Consider the following 17,491-nt stretch of genomic DNA (forward strand, 5'->3'; position numbering starts at 1 on the left):
GGCTACAAACAAGGGGACCATGAGTTCTAGTCCTTCAGTATGCATAGCTAGCTGGGTTCCTCTCTCTTGGCAAAGAGAGATGACAATGGCAAATCACTTCCAAAATCTTGCCATGAAGACTGCAGTATCTTCTCCAGACATTTGCCAGAAGTCAAGAGGATATGAAGGAGTACATATACACAGAGAGAAATACACAGAAACACAAAACTTCTTAACCTTAATCTATAATTTCATTCTGAGATGAGCAAAAATGTACTGTCAGAACAATGATATTCCTCACAACGTTAACTCAGTTTCATTGTGAGATATTCCTTCCAATGTTAGCTCAGTGACTCAGCTCAGTGCCAGAGGTCATGGTGTCCTCTTGCAACTACTTTTACACTCTGTACAAAAAGCAAGTCATGGATTCAGCTGAAAAAAAATCTCTGGGTAGAATACACAACCAGAAAATGTTTCTGATTAGAAAGAAAATGCCAAAAGGAATCTTCTGCCTAAGAAATCTTGAATTACATCCTTTCCTATGGATCCCAGGCCTTCATTTTCTTAATTATTCCTTGGAGGCTGCAGAGTATTATCCTGCAGCTCTCAGCAGCTCTACTGACTGCAGGGACCCTAACTGACACAATAATTTCATGCGTCAGCATTCTAAATAGAAATGAATACAAATCAGCCAGGGCAGCTGCAGTAGTGGAACCTGCAACTCTAAACTGTTTTATGTAGGTTTTCAACATTTCTCTGCAGACTAACTTATAAAATGGTGAGTATGCCTGTAAGAAAGCATGCCTCTGCAGTCTGCCTCTCTGTTCTCTTAGTCTGTTCTCAGTTGAAGAACTTGCACTTGCATGCTAAATGAACTAAGGTGCAAAAACAGTCACAAGATGTGAAACAGTATTTATATTCTGTGTCTAAGTTACAGTATGTTTTTCTTTAATAGATACAAACAGAACAGTTCTCAGTACTTAAACCGGAGTCCACTTAACCTTTAAGAATTACAATCTTTACTTATTTTTTATGGTTTGTAAATGACAATTTACTCTTTTAATGGGCAGAGTTATCCAACAGTACATTTCATTTGTTAGTCAATTAATTGTAGAGCTAACTTCCCGACAGAGAGGACATTCCTAATAAGGTTTCTTAATTATGTGGCTCTGTCATTTTACATGCACAAAACAATGAGAAATAATAAGAGAAGGATGGAACTCAGAGAAACTGTATAAAGTGTTACAATTAAGATTTCCAGATGCCAACAGCTTCTTTGCAATGTGATGTTTTTTGCAGTGAAGAAGATTCTTGACTATAAAAGATGAAGAGTCTACTTTTTCTGGTGCTGATTTTTTTCTGCTGGGCTGAGCATCATGCTGCTAACTTCACTCTGGAGCATGATAGAATAATTCACGTCCATGGTGAGTAAAAGAAATTCAATGAACAATTGTGATGCTGTAATAAAAAAGGTTAACGTTTGCTACATTTACAAAACTGGTTAGCTAACTTTGCTGCAGGGTTACATTTTTTATACTGCAGTGCTTTTTTAGGTTAGAACTGCAATCAGTAGTTCAGCGTACCACATTCCTGTAATTTTTGCCAAAGAAGCAATGGTATTAAAATCAAAATGCATGCATGTTAAACACAGCAACTAAGCAATTAGGCTCTCTGATAGATATCTGCCAACTCTCTAATAAATAAGATCTAAAGCCCATCATAAGTAGACCTCCATAGCACAGAAATATGGTAATGATGGATTATTAAAACACAGTGATGCAAAAAAAGAGATCAGCAGCAACTTAGACAACATAAAAAGTAGCTTACCTCCCTAGATAGATGCCTCCCCATTGCTTTGATTTCTATGAAATGCTACCTCTTAACATATTTATGTACATCCATTCAAATCCTAAAGCTTATGATTGGCTGTGCAAAGCTTTGAGGCTATAGCAGAATGCAGCTGTTTTTCAGTGCTGGCTTCAGCAGCTGAGGATCATCCTGTATGAAGCAAGCCAATACATTTATTTATGCAAAAATGACAGGCAGGATAAATGTCATGCAGTTTCTCTGCTTTGTATACCTTATATTTTGACAATTTAAGCTATACGGCCTATGGATATGCAGAATAAACTCTGGAGATTCAGTGTAACATAGGGAATGCTGACCTCATTATAAATGGTGTTGCATGTTGATATCTAGAAAAAATGATTGAGCATCAGAACAATTTTGGGAAGATTGTAAGGGAGCAGTCATCTCCTGGAATCAGCTTTAGTTTTCTAGGTCAAAACAGAAATGTAAAATAATAAGTTGTGGATTTAAAATGGGTCTCAATAAAAAAGATTATTTCTGTTTTTAGAGTTATTATCAAGCTGCTAATACTCTTTATTGTCTATTTTACATGGGAATGTAAAACTTTTTAAATAGCTCAGTTTTGGAATTTTGCTCTAAAAATGTTTGAGTTGTTTCTCACTGTAAAAATGTAGAAATGTTTTATATATAATGTTCTGGAGAATCTTTGATTAAAGTTTATTATGAATAAGCATTTAGAAGGATCTTTCATGGTAAGAGGCAACAGCAATGTAGGGGTGCAGAAAAAAAAAGAAAAATGACAAAGAATATACCCTAAACTGAAAATGTGGCTAGCCAAACTTAAGAAAGTTGACATAGGTCAAAAAGTTGACATAGAATCAGTAAAATATGGTGCCGAATACATTATAAGCCAAATACATTATAAGCCAAATACATGGCTTACAAGTAACTGTTTTGAAGGAAGATAGATAATGGTGATGATGATGGATAATCTTTAAAGGAGCCAAAATAGTTGTAACAATTGATTTAATTATTGTACAGAATTCTGTTTTCAACTGTATTCAGTCTGTATTTCCCACACTGAAAAAAGATTACATAACTTTCAAGATGTCAGCCAATACTTTAACAGTGATGAAAAAGCCTATGAAAATTGGGTACAATTGATAATTAATCCACTTTAGGATCAGGTTCAAGATTACCAGTTCAAATAATGTCATTTTTTTCCAGTCATAAACATTCTGAACAGGGGTTTATGTATACTCTCACCATGAATAATTATTACAACACCTTCCTGAATTTGGTGACCTACACATAGATTGAATTCAACTTTCACGGGAGGCTATTTTATCACTATTTGTAGTTGTGACCCATTTTTATCCTGAATTTGTTTTTAGCCTCTCCTATTTATAGTTGCAGATAGTGATAGAATTAATTTAATATGAATTGCTCATCTGAATTCTATATCAATAAATAATGAGAAGGTATTGATCTTCGTATGTGGCAATAATTTTTACAATAATAAGCTATGAAAATTATTTAGGGGATTTGTTGCACGATAAAGGCATAACATTTTGGCAGTTTCCCCCTCTCTTGTGACAGAATCAAACAACCCAACTGAAAGAGCCAAATGAAAATAAAATGACTCACTGGTTCCCCAGTTAATACCAAAGGATTTCTACTTAAAAAAACAAAATTCAATACTTATAATCAAAGCAATGAGCCTTTCCAAAAAGACATCATCACTTTTCATTCATTTTAAAGTACAAAATATTTAAGATGGCACCGCTCTGCAAAAGCCAAATAGGCAAAAATGTGAGGATTTATCATTAGCCAATATGTTATGTTCATCAAACATGAAAAAAGATATATAAATACCATAAATTTGTACATTGTGTTCATAAAATGCTTTGTTAAATGCAAAATTTAAACATGAGATGTTTATAGCAAATTTATCAATACTAAAAATCCATTAGAAAAAAGAATAAAGTGCAATTTTCTCCATACATATGAACTAAGGAATATGGTTCATTGAATATGATGAGACTTGTTTCCTCATTTCTTAATGAACTGCAGGCTAAACATGGACGAACAGGGTGATGTGGCTGTAAAAAAGTAAATGCAATCGTACTCTGTATGAACAGATACTAGAGGTAGCATCAAAATCAAGAGAAATCACATTTTTCTATTCTGTGTTGGTGAAAACATAACTGGAATATGCTTTCCACATTTTAGATGAACACAGAGTGGTCCAGATAACAGCAACTGAGGTAATAAGGGTAATAGAAATAAAAATTAAAGAGGAATAGTTGAAGTTGTTAAATACATTTTGCTAGAACAGAAGATTGCTAGGAGATGTGAAAGCTAACTTCAAGCAGTTGAGAGCCGTCACATAGATAATGGGGCAAAATTATTAGAGTTGTTTCAAAAAACAGGACACAAATATTAGTTGTTAATTCTTAAGTAATGTTCAACAATGGAAGAAATTACCTCTTTCACCGATAGTATTTAAACAAAGATTTACGGCCATTTTTCAAAAGTGTTTTAGTAGAATACTCTCCTGTATTGGGCATAAGGTTGGACAAAATGGTTCTTACAGTATCTTTCAAGCCTTTCATTCTGTGATTCTATGAAATATGTACAAAATAATTCTATGAATATTACAAAATATGCAGACATGCCCCAAAAGTGCACGTGTTTTTTCCTTCCTTTCAGAACTGCATTTTTCACAAGATGGAACAGGCCTAAATGGTCCTAGGATATGAAAATCCTATTTGTGAAGGTGCACAACAACTGCAAATAAATGATGTGTGTGTGTGTACCCATAAACTCATTCATACTGTTGGAATATGCAGTAGTTATGGTGAAGTGCTCTGTGAGATAATAAGAGCACAGTAGGTGGCACTGTTATTTAGAAAAGTATGTAAAAATAGGGTTTTGAAAATATCTGGATCCAGAACAAGAAAAGTGCTTCTGATCAGGCATGGACATGCTGATTGTTCCTGTCAGAAGCTGCACCTTTTCTGGGCTCACATAGCACTTTTGTGGTTCCAGGAGAAAAAAAAGTATAAACCCAGAAAATTGTATGCCTGCTTTAAGAAACTGTTGTCAGGTTCCATAAGGCATCCAAAGCCCTTTTGTGCATCCAAAGCCCTTTTCCCACATCGCTGCAAACAGCTGCATTATTCCTAGAAAGAAGAATAGGATGAAAACACAGTTTTTCTGTTTACTATAACTACTTCCTTCCTGAATGCTAAGGAAGGAAGGATGAAAGGAGGGGAAGGGGGAGGGAGGGAATAATGGAATGAATGAATGAATGAATGAATGAATGAAGGAAGGAAGGAAGGAAGGAAGGAAGGAAGGAAGGAAGGAAGGAAGGAAGGAAGGAAGGATATCATTAATGGAATATAAATAAGTCATTCACTGAAACTTTCACTAAAAGTGCTTATACTTTTACTTCAGCTTTTCTTTGCTTTACAAACCTGCAAAGTTGGTTTCAAAGTTACTTTTTTTTCATTAAGAGAGGGATACAATCCAGATCCTCCAAAGTTTTTTTTATTTTTATTTTTTACACATCTCTTCATGTCAGCAACGTGATTCCAGATTATAATATTTATACATAGTTATAGTTACACTTGCAACTTTCTTAATTAATATCACTTCAAATTATTATCCATTCGACTAATCTTTAGATAAATTTCCCTTTCATATTTCAATTCATTAATTCAATATCAAAAGCATTTCATCCTCACATATATTTTCAATTCTTTAGCCCCTATTATTTCCATTTTCAGCTTACCACCTATTTTATGTTACCTTATGTATTGTTAACATCTATAACTTTCTCAAGATCAATATATAATTAGACAGTCAATGAAAGAAACACATGAGTAAAAGTAAAGTAAGGTTAATACATTTAGGATCCACATGGTATATCCCCCTATCTACAATATATCTGATATCTATTCCAGAGATATTCATATAATCATTTCATATTTTTTCTTTGTTTCCAAAATTTACCTATATAATTTTAATAAATTTTCATTCCCCTGCTTTTGATTATAATATAATTCATTCATTATAAATATTTTACATTCCCACATAATCCCCTCTAATTCATTATATTTTCTATTTTCTCATATCCTTTACATAATCAATTGTATAAAATAAAAACAGACTTAATTTCCCCTTTTACTTCCCTTTGACCAATTTCAACCTATAGCATTTATATAACCCTAATTCACACTTTTTAAACATAATTAATACCAGATTTTCACCCATCATCATATTCTCTGTTTTCCTAATATCATTTAAATAGTCATAAGCTTATATATTATAATATTATAATATATTATAATATTATATATTATAATATTATATATTATCTACAAAAAAACAGATGGCACACTAGGACACACCGTATACCAGAAGAAAACACACACTAACCGCTACCTCAACGCCCAATCCCACCACCACCCAGCACAGATAAACTTCGTGGCTAAAACACTAATTACCAGAACCAAACGCCTGGCAGACAAGACACACATTAAGACTGAACTATGCACCCTGACTAAAGTACTGACAGCCAACGGCTTCCACAAAAGCAAAATCACCAGCTTGATCCACAAAAACACACTGAAACGTAATAGAGACCCAGAAGATGAACAGACCTATGGAACAGCTGTCCTGCCCTACAAAAGAGGTACTACAGACAAAATTAGTAAGTACTACACAGATATCACATCAAGACTGCCTTCAAAACAGACAGAAAAATAGCAGCCATCCTTAGCAACCCCAAAGATAAAATTGACCTGGAAAACCAAGGCATATACGAAGTCCCCTGTGCATCATGCCCAGCCACATACATTGGACAGACCAATAGAAGAATAAGTACCCGTCTGGATGAACACAAAAATGCAGTCAAAAAGCTGGAACACACTTCCTCACTAGTCCAACACATGGAAGCCACAGGTCATAGCATCAACTTCAATGGCACCAAAACCCTAGCCACTATAGAAACCCTAGCCACAGAATCATCAGAGAAGCCATAGAGATTGAAAAAGACCAGAAAGCATGAATAGAAGAGATGATTCCACCAGGCTGTCAATCATTTGGAAGCCTGCACTCACAAACAAAAACAAAAAATCTCCACACCACAAGCCAGGCAAACACCTGGGCACAAACAGATCGCCCCTGATACCTCCAGCTCAAACACACCCCAACCAGGCACCCAGATGAAACCCAGCTTCCTAACTAATGATAGCCGTCCATTTACCCGAAGCCAAGCTGCACTAAAGGCTCCAATAAAGTAACACAATGCTGCCAGCCAATCAAGATACAAAAGAGCCAAAAACAGACAGAAGATATTAGAGACACCAATCAAGCAGAACACAGCAAACTCCGAGACCAATAAACACAGACCAAGACTCCCAACCAATCAGGATGAAGAAAAAACCATTCTGGCACAGCAATAGCTGCCCCAAATTTAAATCTGAAACCACTGTAAAAGTCTGACTCACAGACTAACACTATACAGAAGCCTGATGATGGCAGATGAGATTCTGCTAAAACGTTGCTACAACTTTAAAAGAACAACTACAATGACGTGGGAAAATACCGAACAAAGCCGAACATACATATATATATATATATATATATATATATATATATATATATATATATATATATATATATATATATATATATATATATATATATATATATATATATATTTTACGCGGGAAAAACCCGAATAACCAAAGATCCATATATATATAAAATACCGAGCAACATTTCAGCAGAATCTCATCTGCCATCATCAGGTTTCTGTATTGTGTTCGTCTGTGAGTCAGACTTTTACAGCCGCTTTCTGTTTTAAATTTGGTGCTAGACTATGCTGTGCCAGAATGGCTTTTTCTTCATCCTGATTGGTTGGGAGACTTGGTCTGTGTTTATTGGTCTTGGAATTTGCTGTGTTCTGCTTGATTGATGTTTCTAATATCTTCTGTCTGTTTTGTAGTTTTTTTTGTCTTGATTGGCTGGCAACATTGTGTTTCCTGTATTGGAGGCTTTTAGTGCGGCTTGGCTCCAAGTAAACGGACGGCTATCATTTGTTAGGAAGCTAGGTTTCATCTGGGTGCCTGGTTGGGGTGTGTTTGAGCTCGAGGTATCAGGGGGATCTGTTTGTGCCCAGGTGTTTGCCTGGCTAGTGGTGTGGAGATTTTTTTGTTTGTGAGTGCAGGCTTCCAAATAATTGACAGTCTGGTGGAATCATCTCTTCTATTCATGCTTTCAGGTCTTTTTTCAATCTCTATGGCTTCTCTGATAATTCTGTGGCTGGGGTTTTCTATAGTGGCTAGGGTTGGTTCAATGGCACAGCAGTAGGCTAGCCCCAAATTTAAAATTGAAACAACTGTAAAAGTCTGACTCACAGACGAACACAATACAGAAGCTTGATGATGGCAGGTGAGATTCTGCCGAAACGTTGCTACAACTTTAAAAACACAGCTATAATGACGTGGGAAAATACCCGAACAAAGCTGAATACCACTAAGATATATGATTAATAACAATAGAACCCTCTTAACATCACTTCCTCCATCTTCATTCTTCTCAACTATAATTATCTAGTAATCTTAAGGTAATTCCCAGTAAGTTATAAACTTCAAATCTCCCCAGTCTACATTTCTAATAAAAAAATACAAAGATACATTCCCATGTGGTGTCCCCCTTTTATGCTATATCTAACCCTTATCTCTAAATCTCTCCACCTTGTCATTTCTCTTAGTTTATCCAGCTTTCCTTTACTAAGTTTTCCTGCCCTTTCCTCTTCATCCCTCTTTTTTCCTCTAATATTACATTTATTTCCATCTGCTAATCCCCCATCTTTCCTCTCCCCCTTTCCTTTTCTTTTTTTTGAAATTTCTTCTTGTACAGCTTTTTCTTCTTTTGCTTACTCTTGGGAGTTTTTTCTCTTTTATTAATTATCTCTGTCGTCAATGTCTTAGTTTTAGTTCCTTTTGTGTCTTTTGGCAATGTCTCTGAATCTTCATGTCCATCTTGGCTGTTTTCCTCTTCCTTTGGCTCCTCCTCTCTAGAATTCCTTTGTTCTGCAATTGCATTACTTTTTCTGCCAGTGTGTTCCATAAACCCTTTCTTTCTTTTATCATTTCTTTCACAGTTTGCAGTTCCAACTTAAATTCTTTGCTTGCTTCTTCCATTTTTTAATCAATTGTGTTATTCTTTATTTTATTAAAGTTAATTGTAATCATTGCCAAGAGACTCCATTTATATCTCTTTTCCTTGTTGGTCCTTCTGTTTCCTTTGCTCAGTCAACCCCCAACAGTCCCAAGATATTGCCTTCCTTTGTCCTCTTGCTGCAATCTCCCCCTTTTTCTTTTAAGCTTCTGGGGTTCTTGTTATGTTAAAGTCTTTTATTTCATGTCTTTTCTCATTCACACATTTAACAGACCAGTAATTTTCTATAAAGTCATCCAGGAAAAAATGCCTTGTACCATTAGGTGGTGCTCTATATCGCTTCCACTTTTCAAAGTTCTTTTTTTCCTTTTTTTCAATTATATTAATGTTAATTTTCTTTTTAAATATAATCAATTCCAAGCAAGTTAAGCATTTTATCCAATGCTAATTAATGCCAGGTTCTGTATATTATTCCCAATTCCGTCATTAATTTTGTTATAGCTCTTTTGTAGTCCAGATTTTTATTTACTTTATATTGTCCTCTTGTTTTCTATTTGGCACTGTTGTACTCTCAAGCAAGGAATCTTTCTTTCTGCTTTTCGGGGTTATTAAAATAAAGGGTTCAGCTTCCCTTGTCTGGATACACACTGCTCACCACTTCACCTCTCCAGCATACACTTAGGTCCCAGTAGCTTCCTGTCTTCAGGGCAGCCATTCTCCCTGTCTTCCAGGGGAGTATACCAAGCCAGGGAGGGGAGATGTGGCTCCCCTCAACTCAGCTGGCAGTCTCCCCCTCTTTTCCCCCACCTCTCCGAGGTGGTTCTGATGGTTCAGTCCCGTAGGGATCTCTCCAACAGGGTAAGCACGGATCGAAGTTGCACACGATTGTGGTCTCTGTCCGTCATCAATGAAAGTGCCACTGGAAGTAAAGTTACTTTTTTATTACTCCTTCATTATTACTCCAACAATTGAAATGAATCACTATTATTACTACTGTTGTTGTTGTTCACTCATATACAGAAGGCAGAAAGAATAATAAATGACTGTGATAATTTCAGGATCTAATAAATTCATTGTTTTTTGTGCATTCTGCCTTCAACATTTTAACGATAAAAAGACCATTGTATTTCCATCCTAGTTCAGAGTTCTTGTAAAATATTTGAGAAAATAGAATCAGGCTGATATTGCGGCTGACTGCCATGTTCAGATTGGGAATTCCAGTTTTTCCCAAGGCAGAAATGTATTGTCTCACTTATGACTCAGTGAGAATTTGGATTTTGTGATTGTTTATGATATAATTTTCATGCAAATTTCAGCACATATTGATGTGACCGAGAATCACTGAAACTTAATTAGTGGGGAAAAATGAATCATATATTGATGAATGAAAAAAAATGTTAAGAGGAAAAAAACACAGTTTTTTAGTATATTAATTTAACAAACCGGTTCTCTCCCTTTTCCCAGTATATGGTAGTTTGGTCTAATGGTTAAGGCATCAGGCCTAGGAACAACGAGTTGTAGTCCTATCTTAGGCATGAAGCCATCTGGTGACCTTGGGCCAGTCACTCTCTCTCAGCTCTAGGAAGGAGACAATAGCAAGCCAGTATTGAAAAACCTTGGCAAGAAAATTCAGGCAGTAGCCCAGGCATCTGCTATGAGTCAATACTGCCTTGAAGGCACCACACTCCCCCACCCAAAAAAAAGATTCCACTTCTTGGAATTGATTTCAGGTGTCATGAAAGGACAGCAAATTCTTACAAGCTATGGTCTCAAATTATCTCCCCTTGGATCTCCAAAATACAATTTTTTAAAAGCCAATTATGAACTCATAGCTGCTGACTTATCATCTCTTGATTGGCACATTCTGTTCTCTGGCTGTAACCCTACAGAATAACATTATAATGCCTTCTTGCTTGAACTTGAAAGAGTCATTAAACTATATGTTCCATTAGTAATCCCCAAAAACAAAACAAAAAACAATTTACCCAAATAATAAGAAAACTTCAATCTAAAAAAAAATCCTTATGGCGTAAAAACCCTAAATACGTAGCTAACTTTAAAAACCGATACAATACCTTATGCCGACAGATAAAGGCTGAATGCACCAATTACCACTGCAAGCAAGAGGAAAATATTTTATGCACAAAATCCACCCGTGCCTTCTATAACTTTGTAAACACCAAACTTAAAGACTCAAAAACCATCCCAACCCTAAAAAATCCTAGTGGGAAAGACTATAGCAATGAAGCCATTAAGGCAAATCTCTTCAACATGTTCTTCAATTCAGTCTTTGGCTCATGCCCCACATCTCCTAATCATACGACAACTACGATCAACTGCAACGATCTACAAATTGACTTTACTGAAGATAACGTAGAAAATGCACAACGCTACCTAAAACCATCCTTATCTATTGGCCCTGATGGTTTATGTGCATTCTTCTTAAAAAAGCTCTCCACTACCATAGCAGAACCCCTAAGCATAATATATGAGATATCATTCAGAACCAGCTCCTCACCAAACCTATGGTCTTTAGCAATGGTCATTCTTATTTTCAGAAAAGGTGACCCCTGCCTGGTTGAAAACTACAGGCCAATCTCATTGTGTTGCATCACCTGCAAAGTTATGGAATCAATAATTAATCAATGCATTACCTTCCACCTAGAGTCAAATAATTTACTCTCCAATAAATAATTTGGTTTCAGAAAAAAATTGTCCTGCAATTTGCAACTTCTACACTGCAAAAGCATATGAACTATACTACTTGACCAGGATTAAGCAATTGATGTAATTTGATTTCTGCAAAGCCTTTAACTCAGTGATACATGACAAACTACTATTAAAATTAAATTTTTATGGCATTTCTGGATCCCTTCACAAGTGGATTACTGCCTTCCTGTCAAATAGGCAACAAATAGTAACAATAGGAAACGCCCTATCAAACCCTGCACCAGTTATCAGCGGTGTCCCCCAAGGGAGCGTTCTAGGACCCACACTCTTCACACTCTATATAAATGACCTTTGTGATCACCTTATTAGCAACTGCGTCCTCTTCGCTGATGATGTAAAACTATTCAACACCACTGTCAATGCTACCATCCTTCAAAAAGACCTCAATTATGTGTCTGAATGGTCTAACAGTTGGCAACTCCAAATCTCGACCAACAAATGCTCTGTCCTACACATTGGTAAAAAAAAAAAATCAATATATCAAATACAAGCTAGGTGGATATGACCTTGTTGATGACCCTCACTCTGTCAAGGACCTTGGAATTCTCATAATGAATGACCTAAGCACCAAAGCTCACTGCAACAGTATTGCCAAAAGGGCTTTAAGAGTTATAAATTTAATTTTACGAAGCTCCTCCTCTGGTAATACTGATTTGCAAACTAGGACATTCAAAACCTTTGCTAGACCAGGACTTGAATTCAGCTCTGCTGTCTGGAATCCGCACTGTATATGAGACATAAATACAATTGAGTGAGTCCAGAAGTATTTTACCAGAAGAGTGCTACATTCCTCTGTTTGCAACAGAATATACCCTACACTACCAGACTTGAGATTCTAGGCTTAGACTACATTGAACTACACTGGCTAAGATTGGACTTAAGCATAATACATAAAATGTTATGTTACAATGACTTACCAGTTAATGAATATTTCAGCTTTAACCACAACAACACAAGAGCACACAACAGATATAAATTTAATGTAAACCACTCCATACTTTATTGCAGAAAATACGATTTCAGCAACAGAGAGGTCAATGTCTGGAACTCACTACCTGATTCTGTTGTTACATCCTCTAACCTCCCACTCCTTTCCCCTCAAACTAACCTCTATTGACCTCACCCCATTCCTAAGAGGTCTGTAAGGGGCGTGCATAAGCGCACAACTGTGCCTACCATTCCTGTCCTATTGTCCCCAATTATTAGTTCCTATTTCTTATATTTAAACTTATGTTTATTCTTATTTCTATTGTATTGTAAGCTTTTGACAAAATAAATGAATAAAAAATAAATAAAATAAGATTATGAAAGAAGTGCAAGAAGCTCTGAAGAAAACAAATTATTTGAGCCCAAGCAGGATTGAGACTGGCATACAGTCTCAATCCTGCTTGGGCAGTGTAGAAACCATATTGGTCACACTTATGGATGGAGACAGTAGAATCAGGAGAATGCCAATCCCTTTGGACAGGAGCTGAAGGAATCAAGAGAGGGCACTGCTCTACAGTAAATATCCATCTTGCTTAGGCATTAGTTCCAGTTAGTGCTGACAGTGAGAGTGGATATGCCCAAAGACCCCTACTTCTTGCAATCCCCCAGAGAGCTGACCTGCCTCCATTCCTTTCAGACATCTACATGAATCTGGGGAGGTTATATGTTGATACAAGATTTGGTATTATCAGTATGGTGCACTTATGCATCTTGTCTCTAGGTAATGCTAACCCAATGCCTGGAGATTGTCAGAATCTGGATAGGAAAGAATATTTGTGAACTGCCATAACCAATACTGACTTTCTGCAGCTCACATAAAATTCAAAGCAAAACAAATTCCATATAAAAATTAAAACTACAGCACCAGAATACTCAGAAAATAATAAAAGATGAAAACAACAAAGTAGGGAAATATAGTCAAACATGAAGCAGCTTTGGATTTGTGGAATGCTTGGAAATTCTCTGATTTTCGATAGGGTTATATTGTCCATGATTAGAGATAGCTGCAATTGAAGAGTTCTCCCAAATTTACAGTTCCCACTTTGAAAAACAGATGACACTTTTATCTAAGAGGGATTTTGCAAAGTTACACCTAAAGTGCCAGTTATAATTTTTCCTTAACCCTTAGCCCTACTGACAGAGATTCATGTTCTAGTGACTACCAGTTGGGCTACTACAATATATATTACCCAGGGCTACCTTTGAAGAAGATTCAGTAGTTACAATTGGTAGAAAATATGGAAGCCCAGGCAATGATGAATATATCTTAATATAATCAGTGACACCTGCTAATTCAGGAGCAGCATTGCCAACCAGACAGTTTGGGGATATAATTCAAGATTCTGGTTGTCACCTTAAGTTACATTCAGAATCAGTTGGTACCCTATATGGCTCCAGATCTGGTTATCTGAGTGACTGCCTTGGCTATATATATTGACCCATCCAATCATATCAAATTGGATCAGTTTTTCCAGGCCCTTTCTCTATTCAGTTGTCATAGATGGGGTCTTGGAAGTAGGCATTCTCCAAAAATTTTGGTGGTTCCTTCCTTATAGTGATTATTCTGCCTTAGGCTTCAGGAAGTGTTCTATCTTGCACAGGAGGGTATCCTATAATTTGAAGATGGTTTTCTGCATATGTGACATTTCTATCTATTTACCCTTAGTTTTCATCATTATCAACAATAACAATAACATCATCTTCTTCCTAGCATTATTCCTTCAGGAACAAGATCTGCTTTTCAGATAAATGAATGCTATCTTGCATGATAAAATGTAGCATCTGGATCATGTTTGAATTATGATGGAGATAATTAGAGAAGTTATTCCATGTATGTTCACACTGTTAGCCATTTATATTCTTCATGAGTGAGAGGCATGAGGAACAGAAAGAAGGAGAGTATTGAATCAGATTGTACATATCCATAGATTTTTACATGCTGAGGAATGTGACTATTTTCATCTCTGAAACTGTTTAGTATATTTCAGCCATTCTAATTTCTTTTTTTCCCAACATGTTATTAGAAAATGAACCTCACCTTCTTGTGAAAGCAGAACAAACTAAAATCTTCTCAAATCGTGGTGGAAGTGTTACTCTGCCATGTAAATTTTACCGTGACAATACATTACCTGTCTCAGAATTCCATAGAGTTCGTGTCAAGTGGACCAAACTCACTTCAGATTACCTCAAAGAAGTGGATGTCTATGTTGAAATGGGCTACCACAAAAAAAGTTATGGCAATTACCAAGGAAGGGTATTCTTGAAGAAAAGCACTGAAAATGATGCCTCTCTGGTAATGTCAAATTTAATGCTGGAAGATTATGGGAAATACAAATGTGAAGTCATTGAAGGCTTAGAAGATGACTCAGCTGTTATAACTCTAGACTTGGATGGTAAGCTTCTTAGTTAAACAGAAATTGTTCATTAAAAATATTGCTATTACTATTGTTCAGACATTATAACTTTAATTTCTCAATCTAATCATCTATCAGAATCCAGCCAGATTATATATATTTTTCTTTAATTAATAAGGATTATTGGATTAGTTAAATTTGTTAAGCTTATATTTTATTTTGTAGGAGGGGAACTTTGTTTATTGCTCTGTTCAATCTTTATAAAATAATTTAATTCGATTTAAGACTTTCGAGTAACTAGCTCTGTCCCTAACCTCATACAGATGCTATGTGTCCATAGAGCTAGATTGCGTGAATATGCCCTTTACACATGTTATTAAATCCAAAACATCTTTGCTTCAGGTTCTGTGTATATTGAATTCAATTTCAAAGCAACCTGACTTCTGAACAACTCTGGGAAGCTTACAAAAGAGAAAAACAACTTATATAGAAACAATCATAACAGATCAAAATACCTACACTAAGAAAACAAAACCATGAGGCTCTGCAAGGCTGAAGGGAACAATCTTTTGGCCATTCTGATTTAAGGCATTTTTGTGGATGGATGGTTCTGTCTAAACAGCCTTAATTTGATAGGGAGGAAAATATTTTGGTTGGAGAATGTACAGTACTTAGCCATAGAAGCTACCTAGGTAGCTGTTTTATGCATTTATATTCTACATTTCTTCCATTCTGTTTCCTAAATCAAACATCTTATTTCAGAGGGGCAAAAAAATCAATTTTAAGAAGGAAATGGAAGCTTTACTCACATACTGGGCCAGTTTCAACAATACTGACTGGCTGGTTTGATCTGGTGTAGTTTCCAGTCTTACTATATTTGTAGGGCCTTCTCACTTACATATGGAAAGTAATTAAGTTTCAGTTAGAGCCAATAGCTACCACTGTATTTTGTTTGGGGAAATAGCATTAAAGATAAATCTGAATTTAGAGCTTATTGTAGGTTTCCTGTTCCAATACACATCAAATGACAAATTTTCTGGCCGTTCATAAAGTTCACATGCCAAAATCAAACAATCGGTTTTCTTACTTGCTCTTTAAAACAAGCATGCTAATAATGAAGCAACGAAGCCAAAATAATGTATTTGATAGATGAAAAACCCTAACCCTAACCCACATTTGAGTGTTCCATCAGGAAAGGCAAGCTTCAATATATATGGTCTAAAGAGACAGTCAGACAAAACTCTTAGACTAAACAGTTAGGCAGCATTCCCAAATATAAATTTAACAGATTGTTGTTTTGGTGATGGTAAGATCTCCATTCTTCTTCCATCTATTCTAACCAGTATTGTCATTTTTGAAATGCCTTTCAATTGGGGAAGAGTACCATTTATGTTTTTCAGTTTCCATCTATAAGCCTCAATTTCAGCACTGCTGTAATATTAATATTTTGAGGCTGATTTTATTTTGAGACATAAAAAGAAAAAAATGTACCACTGAAAAATAAGTAAACTTGCTGCTGAATTCTAGTATGATCTAAACATAGTGCAAAATGAAGGCTTAAGACCTTGGGCATCCTGCCAGTGGTGGGTTGCCCTCCATTGATTGATTGATTAATTAATTAAACAGCCATCTTTTCCTCTTCTGCTCTCTTTTAGGCATTGTATTTCCTTACTTCCCACGACTGGGTCGCTATAATTTAAACTTCTATGAAGCTCAGCAAGCCTGCCTCGACCAGGATGCAGTTATAGCTTCATTTGACCAGTTATATGAAGCATGGAGGTCAGGACTGGACTGGTGTAATGCAGGCTGGCTCAATGATGGGTCAGCACAATATCCAATTAGAAATCCCAGAGACCCTTGTGGTGGGAAGAACACAGTGCCTGGAATCCGAAATTATGGTTTCTCAAATAAAGAACAAAACAGATATGATGTCTTTTGTTTTACCTCTCATTTTACTGGTAAGTAATTTGACCCCTTTGGAGGTCTCTGTAGTGAAGTGTGACACTCAATATTAATTTTTATTTATTTCAGAAGGAATTATAGCTCAGATGTTCAATGAGTTTTACATGCAAAAAGTCCCCAGTTGTTTTCAGTTCAAACTCAGTTCAGTTCATCAATTCTTTTATTTAAAAAGATCAAGCATCAGATCATGGAAACACCAAAGAGCTGTTATTATAACAAGAGAAGGCAACTTTTTGATCATATTTGGAATTTTAATGTGATAATAATTCTCTCACAAATGGCTGATATTGTGGGATAGCTGATCACAAAACAGACATTTATCAAAAGGCATCCCAATAAGGTTGCACATAGCTATGACCTGCAGTTCCCCAAGATGATGTCTATGTTCTCATTTTTTCATTGTCTCTTTTCCAAGGCAAGTGGGCACATTTCCAATATAAAGAAATGGTGGAAAAGAATACATAATGCATAATGTA

The 17,491-nt window shown here is 35.9% G+C and overlaps 1 protein-coding gene across 1 annotated transcript in view; it reads left to right on the forward strand.

The window, feature by feature from the left end:
* Positions 1–17,491, forward strand: part of HAPLN1 (hyaluronan and proteoglycan link protein 1) — a 77,338-nt gene that overhangs the window by 54,743 nt on the left and 5,104 nt on the right. The window contains exons 2-4 of the mRNA XM_026672106.2: positions 1,279–1,403; positions 14,724–15,092; positions 16,709–17,011. Coding sequence (XP_026527891.1) covers positions 1,304–1,403; positions 14,724–15,092; positions 16,709–17,011 — 772 coding nt within the window. The 5' untranslated portion in view covers positions 1,279–1,303. The remainder of the gene's footprint in view (positions 1–1,278; positions 1,404–14,723; positions 15,093–16,708; positions 17,012–17,491) is intronic.

This window comes from Notechis scutatus, chromosome 2 (genome assembly GCF_049901735.1).
Source record: "Notechis scutatus isolate UNSWTSFEM ecotype Mainland chromosome 2, rNotScu1.2, whole genome shotgun sequence".
NCBI classification, from domain to species: Eukaryota; Metazoa; Chordata; class Lepidosauria; order Squamata; family Elapidae; genus Notechis; species Notechis scutatus.